The following is a 20711-nucleotide window of genomic DNA, read 5'->3' as shown; positions in this document are numbered from 1 at the left end:
ACAACTTGAAGTCTTTATTAAAAATATCTGCGTACAACCACCTTTTTGCTCTGAGCTTTGGATCTACATGTCTTTCATTGCATTCATCAATGTACAGTTGATACATCTTTTCTATTGTAAGTTGTGTGCCCAGATAATCTCTCTTACTCCTTTCTCTGGAATAATGACTCTCGTATTTTGGGAATGATTTAATATGTTGATGTATACTATTTATGGTTTCGGTAGAAGTTTTATTGGTTGGCGTGTGTCTACCTCTTTGATCAGCTTTTATTAAACCTCCTGGCTCAATTTTTTTCAACATATTTACTACTACTAAATTAGATATAAAAAGTGTGTTTACAAACATAACCTTGCACACCTTCAATAGCTGATTGTTCACTGTAAAATAGTAGTGTAGTGTATTATTTTTAGATTTGGTAGAATTTAGATCTTTTTTCTTGATCGAAGAGTAGGTTGGATGTCGATACATGACAAGATAAATTGCTTTTTAAGATCTGAAACGTTTGTCTCAGTCCAATATGAGTTGAAAATTTTTTGTCTTTCGTATTCTGGCCATCTTTCAGAGCATTTCATGCGACACATGCAAGGAGGCTTTAACATTTTTGCAGGCATGTCTTTGCCTCTTTTACTGAGATACTCTTTCCCACCAGCTATTTTTCGTTGGCGAACATTACAGGCCCAATTTTGTTCATTTACTACACGTTTTTTACCTTTTTGTCTGCACTTAGGTATATTTTGTACATTTCTTTTAACACTTTTCTCTTCTTCTAAAATAACTTCATTATGTTCATTGAAATTGCCTGCATCACTGCTTAGGGATAAATCGTCCTAAAGAAGATTTTTTTTATTGCCCCACTAATCGCTAATCGTAGGAGTAATAATAGCTTTCTCTTTTACCTTTGTTTTAGCTGGTTTACTTACACGTCTCATATCATTGTCGTCCGATTCTGAGCTTTCACCACTTAGAGGCTCATAGATTTTATCAATATCCAGCTAACAAACCAGCTAAAAGGAGGACTTGAATCGTGTTTTATTATAATTTATGAAAATATTTTAATCCAAAAATAATGTTAAAAAATAAAAAATTTAGACATGACTTTAAATTATTATGTTTAATTTCAAATCGAGAGCTGTCATTCGTTTCTCGTAAAGTGTAGCACAAAACTGTATTGAGTTGTACTAGAATAAATAAAACACACTGGAAAAATTAAAAATTAAATTTGAAATTAATACAAAATGAATAACTTTCATTCTAACAAAATTCGAAACTGCTGAAATAATAGTATTTTGTCATATCTCCATTATTAAAAAATTCTTCAAACATTTTGGACATTAACTCAGCCGTCTCTCTGGTTATTAAATTTATTAGAAACCGTTTTTTGTTGTTAATAATAAAAATAATATTTATCTAAACACATTTGTGAACGTTATTTTTTTTATTTAGATTTAGTGCAATTCCGTTATATGTGATGGCAACAATCAATTGTGTCACGAACCATTGTCTCCAGTCTGAACCAGAGATATGTAAGAGAGGCTCTCTTATATATCTCTGGTCTGAACACTGGTTTACATTGGGAAAAAGAAAAGTGTACCATTGTGACGGGAAGTATAGAAGGGTACATAACACTATGTCCGGATGGTAAATGACGGTGCACACATATAGTAGAGGTAAACAACACCAAGTCCACATGGTGTTGTTTACCTCTGACTGGAAGTGGACTTGGTGTTTATTAAAAAGTCGGTAACTTGCCGTAAAATTGTCTCTGGACATAGTATGGTTTACCTATGTGTAAAGCCAGAAAAGTTATATTAAAAAGTGCAATAATCTAAATTTCGATAAAAATGGACATAGTGTCCTTTACCTCCGAGGTACACATATATTTTGAAGAAAAATAGTTAGAGATATTAAAAAAATATTTAATTTGAGAGTTTCTAAATTAAAATACATAAACAATTGACCAAGATAATTGCAAAAAAACCCTAATTTTAGCAGTAATTTATAAATGTTAATAACTTTAATATATTGTAAGTTATTCAATTTGTTGACAAACTGTGAAAATTATGTGTCAAATTGTGAAAAAAAAAACATAAAAAAGGAGCTTCTCTGACCAATAGGAATTGTTTATTAACATTAAGAGCTGAAAATTAAACAAATTATAAAAGATCTAAATTTTATGGATGGCATATACCGAAAAGTAGTTCTTCTTCTTCTGCTTCCTCTATTGAATCGTATACATCACTTCTCTTTCTTTCCCAATTCTTCGTAGTACAGTCTCGTTGGTTATCTTGTCCGTCCATGATATCCGTAGAATTCTTCTGTATAGCCACATCTAGAAGGTTTCAAGTTTTTTCTCCATCGCTTCAGTGAGTGTCAAGGATTCAACTCCGTAGTATAATATCGAGAAGATATAACATCGTAGGAGCCTTACTTTTATCTCCAGATTAAGGTTGTGGCTTTTAAAGATTCTGGCCATGTTGTTGAATGCACTCCTAGCCTTCTCCATTCTACATTTTATTTCTTGTGAGTGATTCCACTGTTCGTTTACTATTGTTTGAAGATAGGTAAACTGTTTTACTCGATCCACTGGTGTATTCTTGATAAGTAGTTGGACGTCTCTGATTTTATTTTTGCTTGATGACCATAAATTTAGTTTTTGATATGTTTACTTAGGGTACAAATAACAGGGGAAAGATCGGAAGCTTTAATTGGAAGAGAGGTATTAAACAAGGAGATAGTCTCAGCCCTTTGCTATTCATAATAGTAATGTACGAATTGATAAGAAACACTAGAGTCAGAACCAATCAACTACAGACAATAATAGGTTACCGCAGATTACAACCGGTAACAATAGAGTCCTTAATGTATGCAGACGACATAGTACTAATAGCAGATTCCGAGAATAAAATGCAGAAACTAATGGATATGTGGGTAGAACAAATAGAAGAACTAAAAATGGAGATAAACGAGGAAAAAAGTAAGACAATGATAATCAGCGACAAAGGAGATAAGGAAGATAATCAAATAAAGATAAAATGTAAAAACTCAGAATTGGAAATAGTAACAACTTACGAATACCTGGGAAGTATAATAACTAATGACGGAAAAGTAGACTGGGAAATAACAAATAGAGCAAAGAAATCAAACAAGTTATATTATGCGTTAGTAACAATAATGGGAAAAAGAGAACTTGCACGAGAAACAAGAATAAAAATATATAGTGATACCGACTGTGCTCTATGCAAGTGAAAACTGGACAATTCTGGAAAAACATGAGCAGGATAAACGCAATGGAGATGAGACATCTAAGAAGGATAGTTGGAAAGACAAAATGGGATAGATTAAGCAACGAGACTATTAGGAGAATGGCCAACCAGGAACCGATAATGAACAAAATAGCAAAGAGACAAATGAACTGGTATGGGCATCTGATGAGGATGCAATCCAATAGAATAACAAGAAAAGTGTATGAAGCAAAAAACATCGGAAAAAGAAAAAGAGGCAAACCAAAAAAAATGGATACAGCAAGTAGTAGAGGCGGGAAAACTTAAACAAAAATCACTCGAGGAATTAAAAATAATGGCAGGAAACAAAAAAGAATGAAAGAGGTGGGTAAATGGAAATTAAAATAGCTAGCCCAAATCCGACACCCTGATAGGGTAAAAGGAAGGGGAGAAAGAAAGAAAGAAAAGATATGTTTACTTTCAAATGTAGTATGTAGTTCAAATTTCACTTTCACTTTCACTTATTTCATTTACTTTGTTTATTAGTTGCTGTAAACTGTTTAAATTGTCTGCAAAAATAATGGTTTCATATGCATAGCGGATGTTGTTTAGGCGTTCTCCATTTAAAAGGATTCCATGTTCGCAATTTTCCAAGGCTTCACTAAATACTTCCCCTGAATATAGGTTGAATATTATACGTGAAAGTATACATCCTTGTCTAACGCCTCGCACAATGTGGATCGCTTCCGTCGGTTCATTTCCAAGATTTGTTCTTATTGTGGCTGATTGGTTCCAGTATAAATTTTGTTAAATGCTTTTTGGTAGTCCACAAAGCAGGTGTAGATATCGCGAGTCATATCTCTGCATCTTTGGAATAATACCTGTAGACTAAACAGTGCATCTCTCGTACCTACGCCTTTCATGAATCCAAATTGTGTGTCTTGTATTCTCTCTTCGCATAGCTTGTATATTCTGCGATGTATAATTTTAAGAAAAAGTTCTAGTGTATGGCTCGTTAGACTTATTAGCCTATATTCTCCGCACTTTTTCGCTCCCTATTTCGTTGGTAACGTAATAAATTCTGAAACTAGCCAATCTTTTGGAATATTGCCTGTGTCATAGATATTATTGAATACTTTACATAGTATTCTTAAAGATTCATCATCAAGAAGTTTAAAAAATTCAGACTGTACTCCGTCTAGTCCTGGAGCTCTCCCTTCTTTTAGTGAGATTATGGCTGCTCTTATTTCTGCCACTAGTATAGGTGGTCCTGTTTCCGTAGGTATTGGGGACTGGTACTCCCTCCCATCAAAAAATAAATTTCGTATGTAGTTTTTCTAGGTATTACCAATACTCTCTTTGTCCACTATTACCTCTCCGTTGTCATTAACAAGTTTACTTACTCTTCAGTTTTTACATTTGCCTGTAATTTCTCTTACCTTTTTATGCACGTTGAAGTCGTCGTATTTACTTTGTAGAATTTCGATTTCTTGGTATTTTTTCGCCAGTTCTTTCTGTTTGGTTTCTCTAATCTTTTATGTTCTCTAATCTAATCTCTAATGTTTTATACATAGCCTTATTGTTCTTGTTTTTCCTTCATTCTTCCATCAGCTGCAGAATCCCTGTCGTCATCCATGTCTTATTCTTACTATTACTCTTATTCAGTTTTCTCATGTCATTTTTTTACAGTTTTTCATCGTGTTTTCTTTTACTTGGTTCTAAACACGCCTACTAAAGGATCGTGGTCAGATTGAATATCAGCGTCTGGGTAGGTTTTATCTCTTATAAGGTTGCTTATTTGTTTGTAAAATTCTGATATTTCCTCATCACTGTGGTCTGCTGTGGGTGCATAGACTTCTATAATCGGTTCATCGGTGACGTATTTATTTGTAACAAGAGGGTTCTATCGTTCACTGGTACGAAGTTGTTGACATGTTTGGCTATACTTTTATGTGTGATCATTCCGACTCCATTTTCATATTTACGATTTTCTGATCCTAAATAGTATACTCTGTATTCTTCTATGTCACAATAACTTGAGTCGGGCTACCTCATTTCGCTTGTGACCATTATTGCTATTTTATTGCGTTACATTTCTTTGATTGCGCATTGGATTTTTCCTGATTGAGCCATAGTCCTAACGTTCCAAGGGGATATTCTCTTCAGACACTTCGTGTGGATTTTTCTTATAGGTGTGTTATTGGGCATTTCACAGGGATTTTGTATATTAACGACCCGGGAGGCCCTGTGGTCATGGGAATCACCTCTCTTGCCGCATCTTGATCTCCGATGCCCATGATCAGTAAGCGAGTTTGTTTTGTGTTGTACAGTCATTATGATTGTACTAGAGATATCCATAGGGATCTTTAATATAGTGGTTTCTCGTTGCCTTCTATATTCTTATGCCGTTGACCAAATCACTGATTCTTCCGCCTTTGGTGCCGGTTTCTCAGCAGCAGGGCAAAATAGTGCCCTACCACCTACCAACTCGTCCGCCCGAAGCCGTTGGTCAGCAAGTGGGAGATTTCTTATACCGGCAATCATTCGGTTAATTACCTGTTGGTCCACGGAAGGTATTTTATTTCCCTCCTACCCACCCATAAACCTTGTCGGGCATTCCCCTATCCGCTACCTGGGGACGCGCTCTCTAGGAGTTACCGGTTCTCCTGAGAGAAGTAGTAAAAAGGTGTAACTCGTTAAAATGATGTTACTCGTAAAATACCGCCACAATACAAGTAAAACAGATAGCACCTTATTCAACCTTGTGCTACAGTGCTGTCTGTTCAAGATTAATATTTTAAATAAATAACACACATTTCAAAATATATTTCTAAAATAATTTCAACAAATAATATCACACTTAATTTTCAACAAACAATTTACATTAATAACTACATTTCTATCCTAGTTAATAATATCATTCTTCCCTTCAAGAACTTTCCCGATATTCGTCAAATAGTTCAGTAAAACCAATGATCACCTGTTTCCAGATTACCATAACGGTGTTTTAAACTATTACGTATTCTTAAGACCAAAAACATAGATAGTAGAGATCTACAAATTATATCGAATCTGTATCAAAATCAGAAAGCAAGAATAAGAGTCGAAGGAGAACTGACAGAGGAAGTAAGTATACTTAGAGGAGTTCGACAAGGGTGCATACGTTCACCACTCTTATTCAACGTCTACAGTAAAGTGATATTTCAAGAAGCTTTATTGGATATTGTGGAAGGTATTTTGGTCAACGGAAATAGCATTAATAATATTAGATATGCGGACGATACGGTCATATTTGCAAGTGACATGGAAGATCTACAGTACATAATACATGTATACAATGCATGTGAAAGGTATGAACTGCAAATGAATCTCAAGAATACGAAATCAATGATATTCTCAAAAAAAAACCACAAAATGTAGATAACCTGATCATCAATAATACAACGATCGAAAGAGTAACAACATATAAATATTTAGGAACGTGGCTAACCGAAGATAGAGATCAAACAAAAGAAATCAGATCTAGAATAAAAATGGCAAGAAACACGTTCATAAAATTGAAGAACTTACTTTGCAACCGTAACCTTAATCTAGAGATCCGCACAAGAATGCTACGTTGTTACGTTTTTTCTACTTTACTATACGGCATGGAAGCGTGGGAATAAAACAGTCTGAAATCAAAAAATTAAACTCCTTTGAGATGTGGTGCTACAGGAGAATACACAGAATATCGTGGACTGAAAAAGTAACTAATACATATAGAGGTGTTACAAAGAATGAAAAAAGAATGTGAAGTCATAAAAACTGTTAAAATTAGAAAGATTCAATATCTGGGCCATATAATGACTTAGGATACTTAGGTTAATTATGCAAGGAAAGAGAAACCCAGGACGACGCAAAATATCCTGGCTAAGAAATTTGAGAGAGTGGTTCGGTTGCAGATAATTAGAATTATTCAGAAGCGCGGCCAAAAAAATTAAAATAGCGATGATAATTTCCAACCTCCGATAGGAGAAGGAACCTGAAGAAGAAGTTTTAAACTATGTTTTCTCAAACATTTAATAATAATCCTTGTATCGGCATCATTTAGTTTGTCATGTACCGTTGAGCTGAGAATGCATAGAAAACGGTCGTTGGTGGTAGAATAAATTGATTGTGAGTAAGTCTTATTCTTCTAAGTTAAATGAAAAAAGAAAATACAAAAATAAAGATGAAAATAAATATAAAACCATCAAGAATAAAATCAAATATGAAATCAGAAAGGCTAAGGAGGAATGGATGAACAAAGAATGCCAGGAATTGGAAGAACTCAGCAACAAACATGACACCTCAAACTTACATAAAAAAATGAAAGAACTTACAGGCAACACCAGACAAAGAAGAACACTCATAACAAGAGATAATAATGGAGAAATACTTACTGAAGAGAGCAAAATAAAGGAAGTATGGGAACAATATAAATCATCTGTTCCATGACGAGAGAGAAAATGAACAAGATATAGGTGAAGAAAAACAATACCTACAAATTTTACCCTCAGAAGTAAAGAATGCCCTACAGAATGCAAAACAAGGAAAAGCACCGGGTCCTGATCAAATTCCAGTTGAACTGTTAAAAGCCTTAGATGACGGTAATATAAAGAGACTCACCCGAATTCTCAACCACATATATGTAGAGGGCAACATCCCGGAAGAATTGCTTAAATCGATATTTTTACCTCTACCAAAAAACAACAATCCCAAATCATGTAATGACTATAGATTGATAAGCCTAATGTGCCACCCTTTAAAGATTCTCTTGAAAATTGTTCAAAACCGAATTTATAAGAAATGTGAGGAGCAGATAGATGAAACCCAGTTTGGCTTCAGAGGAGGCATGGGTACAAGAGAAGCATTATTTGCGTTGACGGTACTCTTGCAGAAATGTAGGGAATATAACAAGAGTGCATATGTATGCTTCATAGACTTTAGGAAGGCCTTTGACCGAGTGCAGCATATGAAGTTAATAGATGAATTAAAAAACATCAATTTAGAAAAAAAAGACATTGAGTTTATTAAGGCTATATACTGGAACCAGAAATCAGTAGTAAAGGTGAACGATATAGAAACAAATAATATACCGATTGCGAGAGGGGTTGGGCAAGGATGCGTCTTGTCTCCGACGCTTTTCAACGTGTACTCACAGGTCATATTCAGAAAAGCCTTATGGGAAAGAAAAGAGGGAATAAGAATTGGTGGAGAAATCATAAACACCATGAGATTTGCAGATGACACGGTAATTATGGCTGAGAGTATAGAAGAACTACAAACTTTATTAGATGCAATAAATAGTGAATGCATTCAAATGGGACTTGACATCAACACAGATAAGACCAAATTTATGATAGTATCAAGGAGTCCAATAAATAATGAACAACTAACTCTTGGTGGACAGCAAATAGAGAGAGTGACAAAATATAAATATCTGGGAGCTTACATCAACACAGAATTAGATCCAGACCAAGAGATCCGGGTACGAATAGAAATGGCAAGGGCAGCGTTCTTAAAATTCAAACAATTGTTCTGTGACAAAAATCTGAATACTGCGCTGAGACTGAGGTTTGTTGAATGTTACGTCTGGTCGCAATTATTGTACGGGGTAGAAACATGGACACTAAAAGCGCAAATAGTTAAAAAGATTGAAGCCTTTGAACTTTGGATATACCGGAAAATGTTGAGAATTCCATGGACTGCCAGGGTCACCAATGAGGAAGTGCTGAGAAGCATGGGTCGAGACAAAAAATTGTTGAGAACGATAAAAGTACGCAAGACTGCATACCTTGGACACATACTAAGAAATAATAAATATAGTCTTCTGCAGGTCATCATGCAGAGTAGAGTCGATGGCAAAAAGGGAATAGGTAGAAAGAGGAAGTCATGGCTGCGAAATATTCGAGACTGGACAAACATGACTGTAGAAGAATTATTCCACGTTGCAAAAAACAGAGAAGCTTTTAAAAATGTGGTCGCCAACCTCCGTTAATGGGGACGGCATAGGAAGAAGAAGTCTTATTCTTATTTCTCTTTACCTAATTTTATATAATATTTATTATTTCTTCTTGCAAAGTACAAAAAGATTTGTTTTAAAACCATTTATTTCGAGAGTGTAAACACTTCCACATTTTGTTTGCATTTTTAAAATAAAAACTTAAAATTTTAATTCTGTTTTATTATTGTAACATACTACTACTACTAGAACAAATATTTTCGTTGGAACACACTGTAGGTATATACCTATCTACTATATCGTGTAAATATTCTTTGTACTGATCAATTTTCGATGAACACATGGATTATCTTGGCGCACTTTAATTTATTAATAAACAATAATAAATAATTAGCAATAACTATCAGTTAAAAATAAAATCTCTATGCATGTGCCAACTTTAACAATATTTTAATATAACTAGCCTCCCTATAATCGGTAAACAACATTTATCAAAAGTTGCTGACCTATTACAAGTGCTGATAACGAAGTGTAGTAACAGAGACATAAATATAATCTACTTAAGTCAATCGAACAATTCCACGTCTTAGATAGTAACAAACCGGTAATCTTGTAGTTATGCGGGTTCCAATCACTTCCACTAAGTTACTGTCGGCGTTTAAACACTTTGTAGCTGTTAGGAATATGGCCAGTGGAGAATTTCTCATAAATGATTCGAAATACTCCTTCCTTAAGGATTTAGGACTGAAAGAAAGAAATTTGGGAGTTTATGATGGAGCATGGAAGGGATCTGGTGCGGTAAGTGTAAAAATAAATTAGATTATTGGTTAGGTTCTACTCATTTAATTGTTTACGTTTACCATTTGTCTTCTTTATGAAGTTATTTATTTCTATAATATAGTTATATGCATTTGCGACTCCAATGCTTCCTTCTTTATTTATGAATATTTTAATTTCTCAAGATTTATTTATAGATAGATACCGAGTTTACCGATATTTTTTTATCAGCTTTGTTTTAAATGTTTTTTTTATTTTACCATTTTTCAATGTTTTTAGTTGATGTATTGTTTTTACTTCTCTTATTCTAAATTTTTATGCCCCCAATATGTTTGTAATCTTATGTTTAACGATTTGTTTTTGAAATTGGGTTCTTTATTCTTCTGAAAACTAATTTGACACGTTTGAAACGTTTTTCAATAACTACCGATCTTTATCATACCCCAGTCAAGGAAGAAAAAAGCTGAAAAACTCTTAATACAGATATTTGAGAAGCATAGTGCAAGAATGGCCCAACTGGTAAAAACTGATTTTGAGAAAAAGACGATTAAGTTTTATTCAATTTAACCGCTCTCTGTTTGTCCAAGAATTATTAACCTTAGTTTTCAATTTCAACACCTTAAGTTAAGTTAGTACATTTCATTTTACATTAATATCACAAAAAAGTAAAATTTTCAAAATCTTTTTGGAAAAAAAATTGTAGGCCACTCTTGCACTAACATTATATAAATAAAAAAAAATAAAGTGCGTTTTTGCATAAAATATATTTTTACAATACTTGTATACAAAAAATGAACAAAAGTCAAAACAATACCGTTAACTAATTTTTTTATAAACATTTATTCCACCATTTGTTCGGAATCTTCTATAGCGAAAAACATTATCTTCTCCATCATCATTATTTTGTATATATTGATCTAAATTTATAATATTTAGATTGTTAGAAAAGTTATGTAAATAAGGTAGGTACATACACTAACAAATCTTGTAAATTGCTAAATTTAGCTACTTCAATGTCTCTGTCTTTTGGGTATAAAAGTGGAAATTTTCCCATAAACGTAGATGTATTGCGCTTTGTAATGTCTATTTGTTCAAAAATAACCTCCCGATTGTTAGGTTCTTTACAATAGAATTGCAGTAGTTCAGTTGAAGAGTATCGCAACCATTGCATTTTTAACCAGTTGACCGATTTACCCTCGACAGTCTTTTTACGATTAGTAATGGTTTTCTCTAATGGAACACTACTCACGAAATCGTTGCCAGTCATTTTTAGTACTGTGAATGGTTTTTGTTTTTTGGCTATCCTAATCTCTCTGGTCCAATCTCGGGTACATAAATATCATTAAAAGTTTTCTTATTCTTCTCTATGATCACAAAGTCACGGTCACAGGCTAAAACTGAATGACTCGACACCAAAAATGAATGGTCAATTTGCTGCACTTTTGATATCTTGTTTTGTATAATGTAAAGAAGCACAGAACCATGAAGAGTGGCGAAAAATGGGAGAGACCTATGTCCAGCAGTGGACAGAAGAGGTTGCATGATGATGACTTGACATTGATATAGGTGTACCTCAGGGAAGTGTCCTAGGCCCATTACTTTTTATACTCTATAATGATACTGATAATGATGATTATATGATACTGATCTATTTGTTGATTGTGAGTTTGTTAATCTTTTTGCTAACAATACATTAATAGCTTGTAGTGATGTCAGCTTAGAAAATGCAGTGGCAAAAATGAATACGATTCTGGAAGCTGTTTATAATTATTTACCATTAAATAAGTTGAAATTAAATGTACCAAACACTAAAGCTTTAATTATAACTATATTATATATAATTAATTAAACAGTGAACCGCTTCAGCATCCACCATTCATCATATTATAACTGCCTTAAAGAGTGGTTATTTTTTAACTTATACCTTATATCGAAGTAAAATAATTTCAATCGTTTTTCCCATCTTCTTCTTCTTTAAGTGCCATCTCCGCGACGAAGGTTGGCAATCATCATGGCTATTCTGACATTCGAGGCAGCTGCTCTAAACAATTGCCTTGAGCTGCAACCAAACCACCCTCTCAGGTTCTTCAACCAGGAAACGTGTCTTCTTTATACGCTTCTCCTACCCTCTACTTTTCCTTGAATTATGAGTCTCAAGATGTTGTATCTTTCAGCTCTCATCACATGTCCAAGATATTGCAATTTCCTTTCTTTTATTTTATTTTCCGTTTCCCTCTCTCTTCATATTCTCCTTAACACTTCTGTATTCGTGACTATCTACCCATGGAATCCTTAACAATCTTCTAAATGTTCACATTTCAAACGCGTTAAGTCGATTTATTGTATTCCGGTTTAATGTCCATGATTCAGCTCCATAGTAGAGTACACTTTGAATATAGTATTTAATTAGCCTTATTCTGAAAGCCAATGTCAGATCTTTGCTGCATAAAATCTTTTTCATTTTCACGAAGTTGGCACGTGCTTTTTCAATTCTGACTCTTATTTCTGCATTATAATCGTTATTTTCTATAATTATCGTTCCCAAGTAAGTATATCTTTTTACTCTCTCAATCTGCTGGCCGCCTACCGTTAATATTTCGTTTGTATTGTTGTTCTTGCTAATTTTCATGAATTTGGTTTTTTTGATGTTAAGAGAGTTCTCCACTATATCTTAATATTTTGTTCATTATTCTTTCTAAGTCTTCCAAGTTGTCGGCTATTATGACTGTATCGTCGGCATATCTAATGTTGTTAATTAAACTTCCGTTCACTTTTATGCCGACTGTCTCGTTTACCAAATCTTCTTGTATGATTTCTTCAGAATAACCATTAAACAATAACGGCGACAGTATGCAACCTTGCCTGACCCCTCTCCTTTTCTCCACTTCTTCTGACACTTCTCTTCCAATTTTCACATTTGATCGTTGGCTGTAGTATAAATTTGATATGAAGGTTTTTCCTATAAAAAATTATAATTATTGTAGTTTCTGTTTAAATTTTCACCCGCAGCTATAAAATGATGGGTTTCGACATGTAATCGATATTTACCAAAAACAACATTATCTTATCGAACTGATAACATAAACAAATTATTATAGCAAACACCACTTGTTATTTTATATTAACTAAGTAATCCATCAAAAGAGTTTAAAATCTTCCAAAATTTATCTATACCTAGGTACTTTAACAATTTATTTTTTTCTTCTATCGATTCTTGTTGGCGTATGCAAATATATAATCTTGAGAATGTCTCATTAACTAATTGTATTCCTCTTATTGCTGATGTCAGGACTAATCTTCAGATACATTTCGAACGAAAATTCAGAAATTCAGAAAATTCCAGAAAGAAAAGATTTTCACAATGAACGAGAAGACATCAACTTGCTTTTAATGCCCAACTGAAATAGAAATAATCAAAAAAAGCAGTGTTATTATAGATTTCAGGTCATAGTGAAATAGACATAAAGAAAGGATTAGATACTTCTTCTTCTTTTAGTGCCTATCCGCGAGTCAACATTACCAGTAGCAGAAATCTCAAGTAGGAAGTCAAAGAACAGACTAAAAGCGCAACAATGATATCTGGATACCCACGTAACATTATCTACAGGAACAAACATATTAGAATAGAAAATAAAGTGAGAATACATAAGCCCTGTGTAAGACCAGTAATGTCCTATGCAATCGAGACCAAAGCGGAATCAGCTGCAGCCAAGAAGCACCCAAGGCTAACTGAAATGAGAACGCTCAGATCCATGACTGATTACATTCTTAGGGGCTGAAAAAGGAATAAATTTATAAGAGAACAATATGGCGTCCTGGATGTCGTACGATAGGCTAGACAGAGACGCATATAGTGGAAAGGTGACACACAGAATAGCAGATGAAAAGCTCTCCTTATACACCTGTTTTTGGTCGTATCAGATGGCCCTGTCTTCAAATGTCGTTGAACTGTTAATTTGAGTGTTTACTAGTTATTGGCTATTTTTTGCGTTATTTTATTAAGAATATAAATTTTACATTCAATATCATTATTGACAGTACTATTTTCAATCTTTTGAGTAGAAATATTACGTTGTATGAATTTTGTTAATTTTTTTAAGTAATTTTTTGGTAATTTGTTTTTAATTTTGCATTTTAAAATGGTTATTGGAAAAATTAACTTAATTAAAATCAAAATTTTCCGTTTTTATAATAGCATTCCTAAAGTAGTTAAAGAACAATTTATCGTAATTAAATTTATTTTTGTAGGTAGTACAATCAATTTGTCCCAGCAATGGAAAAGTTATAGCAGAGGTTCAACAGGGCTCGATAACAGATTACGAATCATGCGTGGAAGCATCCAAAGCAGCTTGGAATGTTTGGGCAGACTTACCAGCTCCAGCAAGAGGCGAAATTGTCAGACAGATTGGAAACGCCTTAAGAGAAAATCTCGTTCCGTTGGGAAAGTTAGTATCAATTGAAATGGGTAAGTAGAGAATATGGTCCTTTCTAAATATATTCAATACCTGATATAAAGATGAAGTAAACATTCAATGACATAATAAATTAAGTATACTTACATTAAGCATATTTTTCGAGTTTTACAATTTTTAAATATCATCAACCATATTGTAAAAACGATGATGTAATATACTTAAATCCATATAAATATTATAATAATATTAAAACCTCTGTAGGAGTTTTGTCAGGTCTTCTATCAGACTGCGCCACCTGCAAATAGGTAATTTCTGAGTGCTGAGAGCCGCCAGGAGCAGAAATATAAAATGAGCAGTATCCATGAATTCAAATATTTGGTGCTTTTATAACAACCTGACAAACCTCGGTCAAGAAACGAATCGCTATAGCAATATTTGTATGCCTAATTTTGCATAGAGAACCCGGAGATTTAAGATCTGAACATAGAGTAGTAGATCAATATCGGTGAACTCCAGCCCAAAAACAAGAACAACAAAAACTAGCAATAAAACACGAAGAACATTACTGGCCAAGGATGATGTATTAGCATATAAGATGATGCACACACAAGCGGAATGATCGAAACAACGTGTGAAGTATGAAATGAACGATATCCGTGGATTAAAATGGTTAAAACTAGGTTAAGAGCTGTCAAAAATATACCATACCGAATAGCAGACTAATACCACGTGATTATAGACAATCTTATCGCTAGCTGTAATATCATTATAAGCAAAGTCGACAGAAAAACTAATAACCAGCATGTAATAGTAGAGTTCACAAGTCCACAATCAGAGTATGTTTCCTGAAACAAAAAGTTTCTTACATATTCTTCAAGACAGTTAACTAAGTTCCAACAGGTTCCAAACAAAAATTACACGAAATATATCAAATCTCGCCAGGTGCAAATCGTCGAATGCCCATAAGAATCCCAAGCCCAGGCAACGATTTAACATCTCACTGGAGGCTGTTAGGTATTTTTCGTTACTGACTACAACAAACGGCAACACTTAGTAGGAAAGATACTCCATCAAAAGCTAGCCAACAAACTGGGATTTCTCTAAATCCAGCTTCTCTCTTTTTATAAATATATCTCTGATCAGGGATATCCCTGACTTCACTGTGTTGTGTTCATGGACCAACCACTGGTACATAATAAACCGGATCTCATACTATTGAATAAACAAAGCAGACAAGCTATCCTTATTGTAAGTGAGGTATAATTCAAAAACAATGAAGAATGAAAAGGACTGCTCGCGTCAGAAAATTTGTGGGATATACTTCAGCTTGCCAGAGGTCTCGATAAAATGGATATAGAGTTGCTACTCAGAGCCGACATTAACGAAAAAACTGGAATCATTCGAGGTGTGGCTGTATAGAAGAATTCTGAAAATATCGTGGACAGTACACGCAACAAGGAAATCCAAGGAAAAAGAAGCGTAGGAAGATGTAAAATATCATGGCTAGGCAACCTGAGAGAGTAATACGGATGTACGATAATAGCTATGATGATTGCTAACCAAAAATTTCACTCAGAACCAATTCTTTTGTTACCGAAAGTATCTAGGATGAGATTATTTTTTCCTTAAAAGGGAGGAGTGAAATCCATTAAATCTGGGTAAACAACTAAAAAAAATTGAATGGCTAGGAATTGTATAAAAGATTTTAACTAAAAAACCGATTTATAAAAAAGTTTAAATGAAGTTTCGTAAAAACTCATTAAAATCATCATTTGATCTACTTTGAAGTCTAAAAACTAATACAGTAGACTCCCTCTATAACGAGAACTGAAATGACAGACTAATTACCTCGTTATAAGCGGATCTCGTTATATCCAACAACAATAATACTGTGCATACATATGAATATGTAGTTTTCTAAAACATTAACTTTCTATAGTGAAGCCATTCGGAGCAATATAAGATGCTAATAAATATTGTTTGAATGGCGTTTTTAAAACAAAGTTGTTTACTTTTATTGTCAATGAAATGCATTAAAACAAAAAAGAGTTGTTTACTTTTACTGTCAATGATATACGTTAAAACAAAAAATCTGTATTCTGTAAATATGTATAAAGCGTATAAAGTTATTTTGTCATTTTTGACTGCTTTAAATTGTCCAGTATTCTATCTATCATATTTTCTAAAGATGTGAAACAGTTTTATGCTTCTTCATTTGCGTTTTGTCCTTGGATAAAGTTTCTGACAACCTTTAAAACACGTGTGAATGGTCAACCCAATACAATGACACTTGTGAATCATAAATTTTACATTTCCGACTAAGAATCATAAATTGTAAGAAGTTTATTGCGGGCGGCCCGCAGTTAAAAAGGGTATTTATTTATAGCTACGACCGGGCCAAAACGTAAAAAACACGTTTTTCAATCTTATTTTTTCTCGTTATAAGCAAATTTACCTCGCTATAAAGGGTTATAGTTCAATAGAAATTTCACGGGACATCTAATGTACCTCGTTATAAGCGAAACCTCGTAATAACCGTGTTCGTTATAAAGGGAGTATACTGTAATATTATTGATTTGTTAAATTATTTAATTGATAATTAATTGTGATTTTAGGAAAAATATTACCAGAAGGTATAGGAGAAGTCCAAGAATATGTAGATATTTGTGATTACGCTGTAGGATTATCAAGAACATTAGCCGGATCCATTTTTCCATCGGAACGTCCAGGACATGTACTTTTAGAAAAATGGAATCCCTTAGGGGTTATAGGAGTAATTTCAGCTTTTAACTTCCCTATAGCAGTATACGGCTGGAACAGTGCTATTGCTATGGTAATATAACAATAATAATATGTTTCTTTTAAATGTAATTTCAGTTTAATTATTGGCTTGTTAATAGATAAAAGCAGTAATAAGATCTGGTCTCAAGCAGGTATTGTAAACTTTTACGTTAATTTCAAATGATGTGTACTTGACATTCTGACATATGGCAATATATTTGGAAGCCGAGTTTTGATATGTTCTTCTCAGGAACTGTACCCAAACGTGTACATTCACAAGAGTAATCTGAAGAGAATAACGAAGAGCGATGAAAAGACAAATGATCAACGAAATTATATGAGACAGAATTGTGGATATTTTGTTGAGAACAGCCACAAAAGTTAAAAATGCTACCAGCCAATTGGCAAAATTGAAGTGGAATTCTCTACCACACTATTTTCTCAGAATCTCCTTTTTCCCTTCTTATTTGTAACTTTCAGACATCATAGTATTGTTACGATAAATATACTGGCCTAACTTTTATGACTAATTATTCTGTTTTATTGTAGAAATTTCGGTGGAAGTCTAGAACCAAAATTATGGTGAATGAGCCGGCTAAGCTTCTCGATCTTTCGATGCTGTTCTAGTATATCAGGATTTCGTATATAAATACAACATTTTTATATGGAGGGCAGTTAATACTCAAGACCCGCGCTCGCGAATTTGTACGTACGGATATAATAAATTATTGTCAGATAAGTTAATATAAATAAAGAAATAAATTAAATCCGTAAGTGTTATAAATATTGAACCTTTTAATAAATTCACAACAAATGGTGTCAGAAGTGGGATCGAACATAAATTAGACTTATAATAATAATACAAGTGAATACGTAAAATAAATTGTGAAAATGGCTACGATTTATGAGCTCACAGTGACGAATTTAAGAAGACATCTCGAAGACAGAGAATTAGCTTCTACCGGAAAAAAGGCTGAGTTAGTCCAACGACTAAAGAACGCTTTGCTAGAAGAAGGTCTAGATCCAGAGACTTATATATTTGAAGATGCTGTCATCTCGTCGATTTCGAAATTGGAGAACAAAGTTTCTGACGATATTTCGAAAGTTTCTTCTGATGTAGCCAAAGTTTCCGGCGACATCGCATCATTAGAGAACAAAGTTTCCGGTGATATCGCATCATTAGAGAACAAAGTTTCTGGCGATATTTCGAAAGTTTCCGGCGACATCGCTTCTTTAGAAAGCAAAGTTTCTAACGAGATTTCTTCCCTGGAAAGCAAAGTTTCTGCTAACATCTCTTCAGAAATCTCTAAAGTCACTTCTGAGATGTCTGCCCTGGACGATAGAATATCTTCGTTAAAAAACCAAGTTGCTGCCGATAAGTTGGCATTCGAAGAAAAGATTAAAGAGATGGAAAGGAAGATGGAAGAAACAGGGACAGCAGAGAGAGGTAACAATCCGATTACAGTGGAGATAAAAGAAGACGAGACGAAATTTAAGTTGGAGACACGGCCGAAATTTGAAGGAAGTGGAGGTTCTATTCATGTTAAAGTCCCAACTTTCGACGGAAAATCATCATGGAACAACTACATGAAACAGTTCGAATCAGCCGCAAGAGCAAATGGATGGTCTGAAAAAGAAAAGGCTGTAAACCTGACTATCGCTCTTCGAGGAGATGCCTTAGATGTGCTTCAGACCATAGCCGTAGAGGAGACCGATGATTTCGAACAACTGAAGAAGAGGTTAAATATGCGATATGGCCACGAACATTTGGAGCATGTATATCAGTCGCAGCTTAAAAATCGTAGACAGAAGAAAGATGAGGCTCTTCAAGAATATGAGGTAGATATTGCCAGATTAGTACGATATGCTTATCCAACAGCTCCCGAAGACATGATGGAAAAATTGGCCGTTCAAACGTTTATTGATGGTCTTCGTGATCATGAAATGCAGAGAACACTACGATTAGCTCGTCACAAGACGCTGGTTGATGTCTTATCCGCCGCCCTCGAATATGAGTCAGCTACGCAGGCCTCTGGAGGGTACAGTAAAGTTAGGACTGTAAAAGAGGAAGGAGAGGAAGATAAACTTGACCAGCTCGTTAATATGATGAAAAGCATGACATACAAGAAAACGAAGACCATCAGATGCTGGAATTGTGGCGAAATAGGACACGTACGAAGCTCCTGTAAGCACCCTAGGTACGACGCAAATCAAGAAACTCACCATCAGGAAAACTAGAACGGGTCAGCCTTAGGGGGGCAGCTTCGACCCAAAACTTTTCCAAAGACCCTCTCATACTAATAGCTTCTTTGAAATGTCGTGAAGATAGTGTATATGTAGATGGAGACATAAATGGTAAAAAGCATACGTTGTTGGTGGATACCGGAGCGACCAGAACCATTATACGCCCGACAGTTATAAACAGCCGAAAGAAACTGTTACCAACGAGGTTACGACTTCGGACCGCTACAGGTGAAAATGCCAACATTCATGGAGAAATCCAGGTACAATTGGGAATTGGGACAGAAAAGTTTGTCCATACTGTTATAGTTGCTGACATCGAAGAGGATGTTATATTAGGAATGGACGTAATGAATATGCATGGATTCCAATTGGATTTTAAGAATAAGGTAATCAAAGTTGGCAACGAGGAGGTATTTCTCCATCCACATAATGACAACACTGTGCAAGCAGCCATTACAGAAGATACAGTCGTGCCTGCGAGAAGCGAAACGATCATAGTAGCGCGACTACAGGGAATTGTAGACGAAGGGAGACCTGTTATGATGGAGCCTTGGAACCACGACGATGAGGTTGGCCGTGGAATCATAATTGGAAAGGAATTGGTGACTTCGGCTAAAGAAATTCCTGTGAGACTTATCAATGTCAACGACTACCCAGTGACCATAAAGAAAGAGACAAAAGTAGGAACTTGTGTACCTGTGACATCCATAATCCGTCAGGCGACAACATCTGATAATTCCAACGACAAATTCGACCAAATGGTTGCAGTTGCAGGACAGTCTCTAAATCAGATGGAAAAAAGGAAATTAAGGGAATTTCTGCGGCAGTATCGTGATATTTTCGTACCGAAAGGAGGAAAGACGGGAAGAACTACCGTTGTTAAGCATAAAATTGATACTGGTAATGCTAAGCCAATTCGTCAAACAGCTCGACGATTACCACAGGCGAAGAGAGAGGAAGCTGAAACGATTGTTCAGGAAATGAAGAAAGACGGGGTGATAGAACCTTCTACGAGCCCATGGGTCTCTCCGGTGGTCCTGGTTAAGAAGAAAGACGGAACGACGAGGTTCTGTGTGGATTACCGTTTGCTGAACAACGTTACCAAGAAAGATAGTTATCCTCTGCCTCGGATCGATGACACATTGGACACATTGGCTGGAAGTAAATTGTTTTCTACTTTGGATTTGAAGTCTGGATACTGGCAGGTAGAAATGGACCCAGTAGATAAAGAAAAGACGGCCTTCACCACAGGATCTGGATTGTGGCAATTCAACGTTATGCCATTTGGA

General features: G+C 34.7%; 1 protein-coding gene across 1 annotated transcript in view; it reads left to right on the top strand.

Moving 5' to 3' along the window:
* Positions 1-9767: 9767 nt before the first annotated feature.
* The window catches only part of Aldh7A1 (aldehyde dehydrogenase 7 family member A1), a 28743-nt gene continuing 17799 nt past the window's right edge, over positions 9768-20711 (top strand). The window contains exons 1-3 of the mRNA XM_072536817.1: positions 9768-10003; positions 14231-14447; positions 17013-17230. Coding sequence (XP_072392918.1) covers positions 9824-10003; positions 14231-14447; positions 17013-17230 — 615 coding nt within the window. The 5' untranslated portion in view covers positions 9768-9823. The remainder of the gene's footprint in view (positions 10004-14230; positions 14448-17012; positions 17231-20711) is intronic.

Source organism: Diabrotica undecimpunctata, chromosome 7 (assembly GCF_040954645.1).
Source record: "Diabrotica undecimpunctata isolate CICGRU chromosome 7, icDiaUnde3, whole genome shotgun sequence".
Lineage (NCBI taxonomy): Eukaryota > Metazoa > Arthropoda > Insecta > Coleoptera > Chrysomelidae > Diabrotica > Diabrotica undecimpunctata.
Note: the sequence above shows the minus strand (reverse complement) of the source record. Positions and strands in the feature narration are given on the sequence as shown.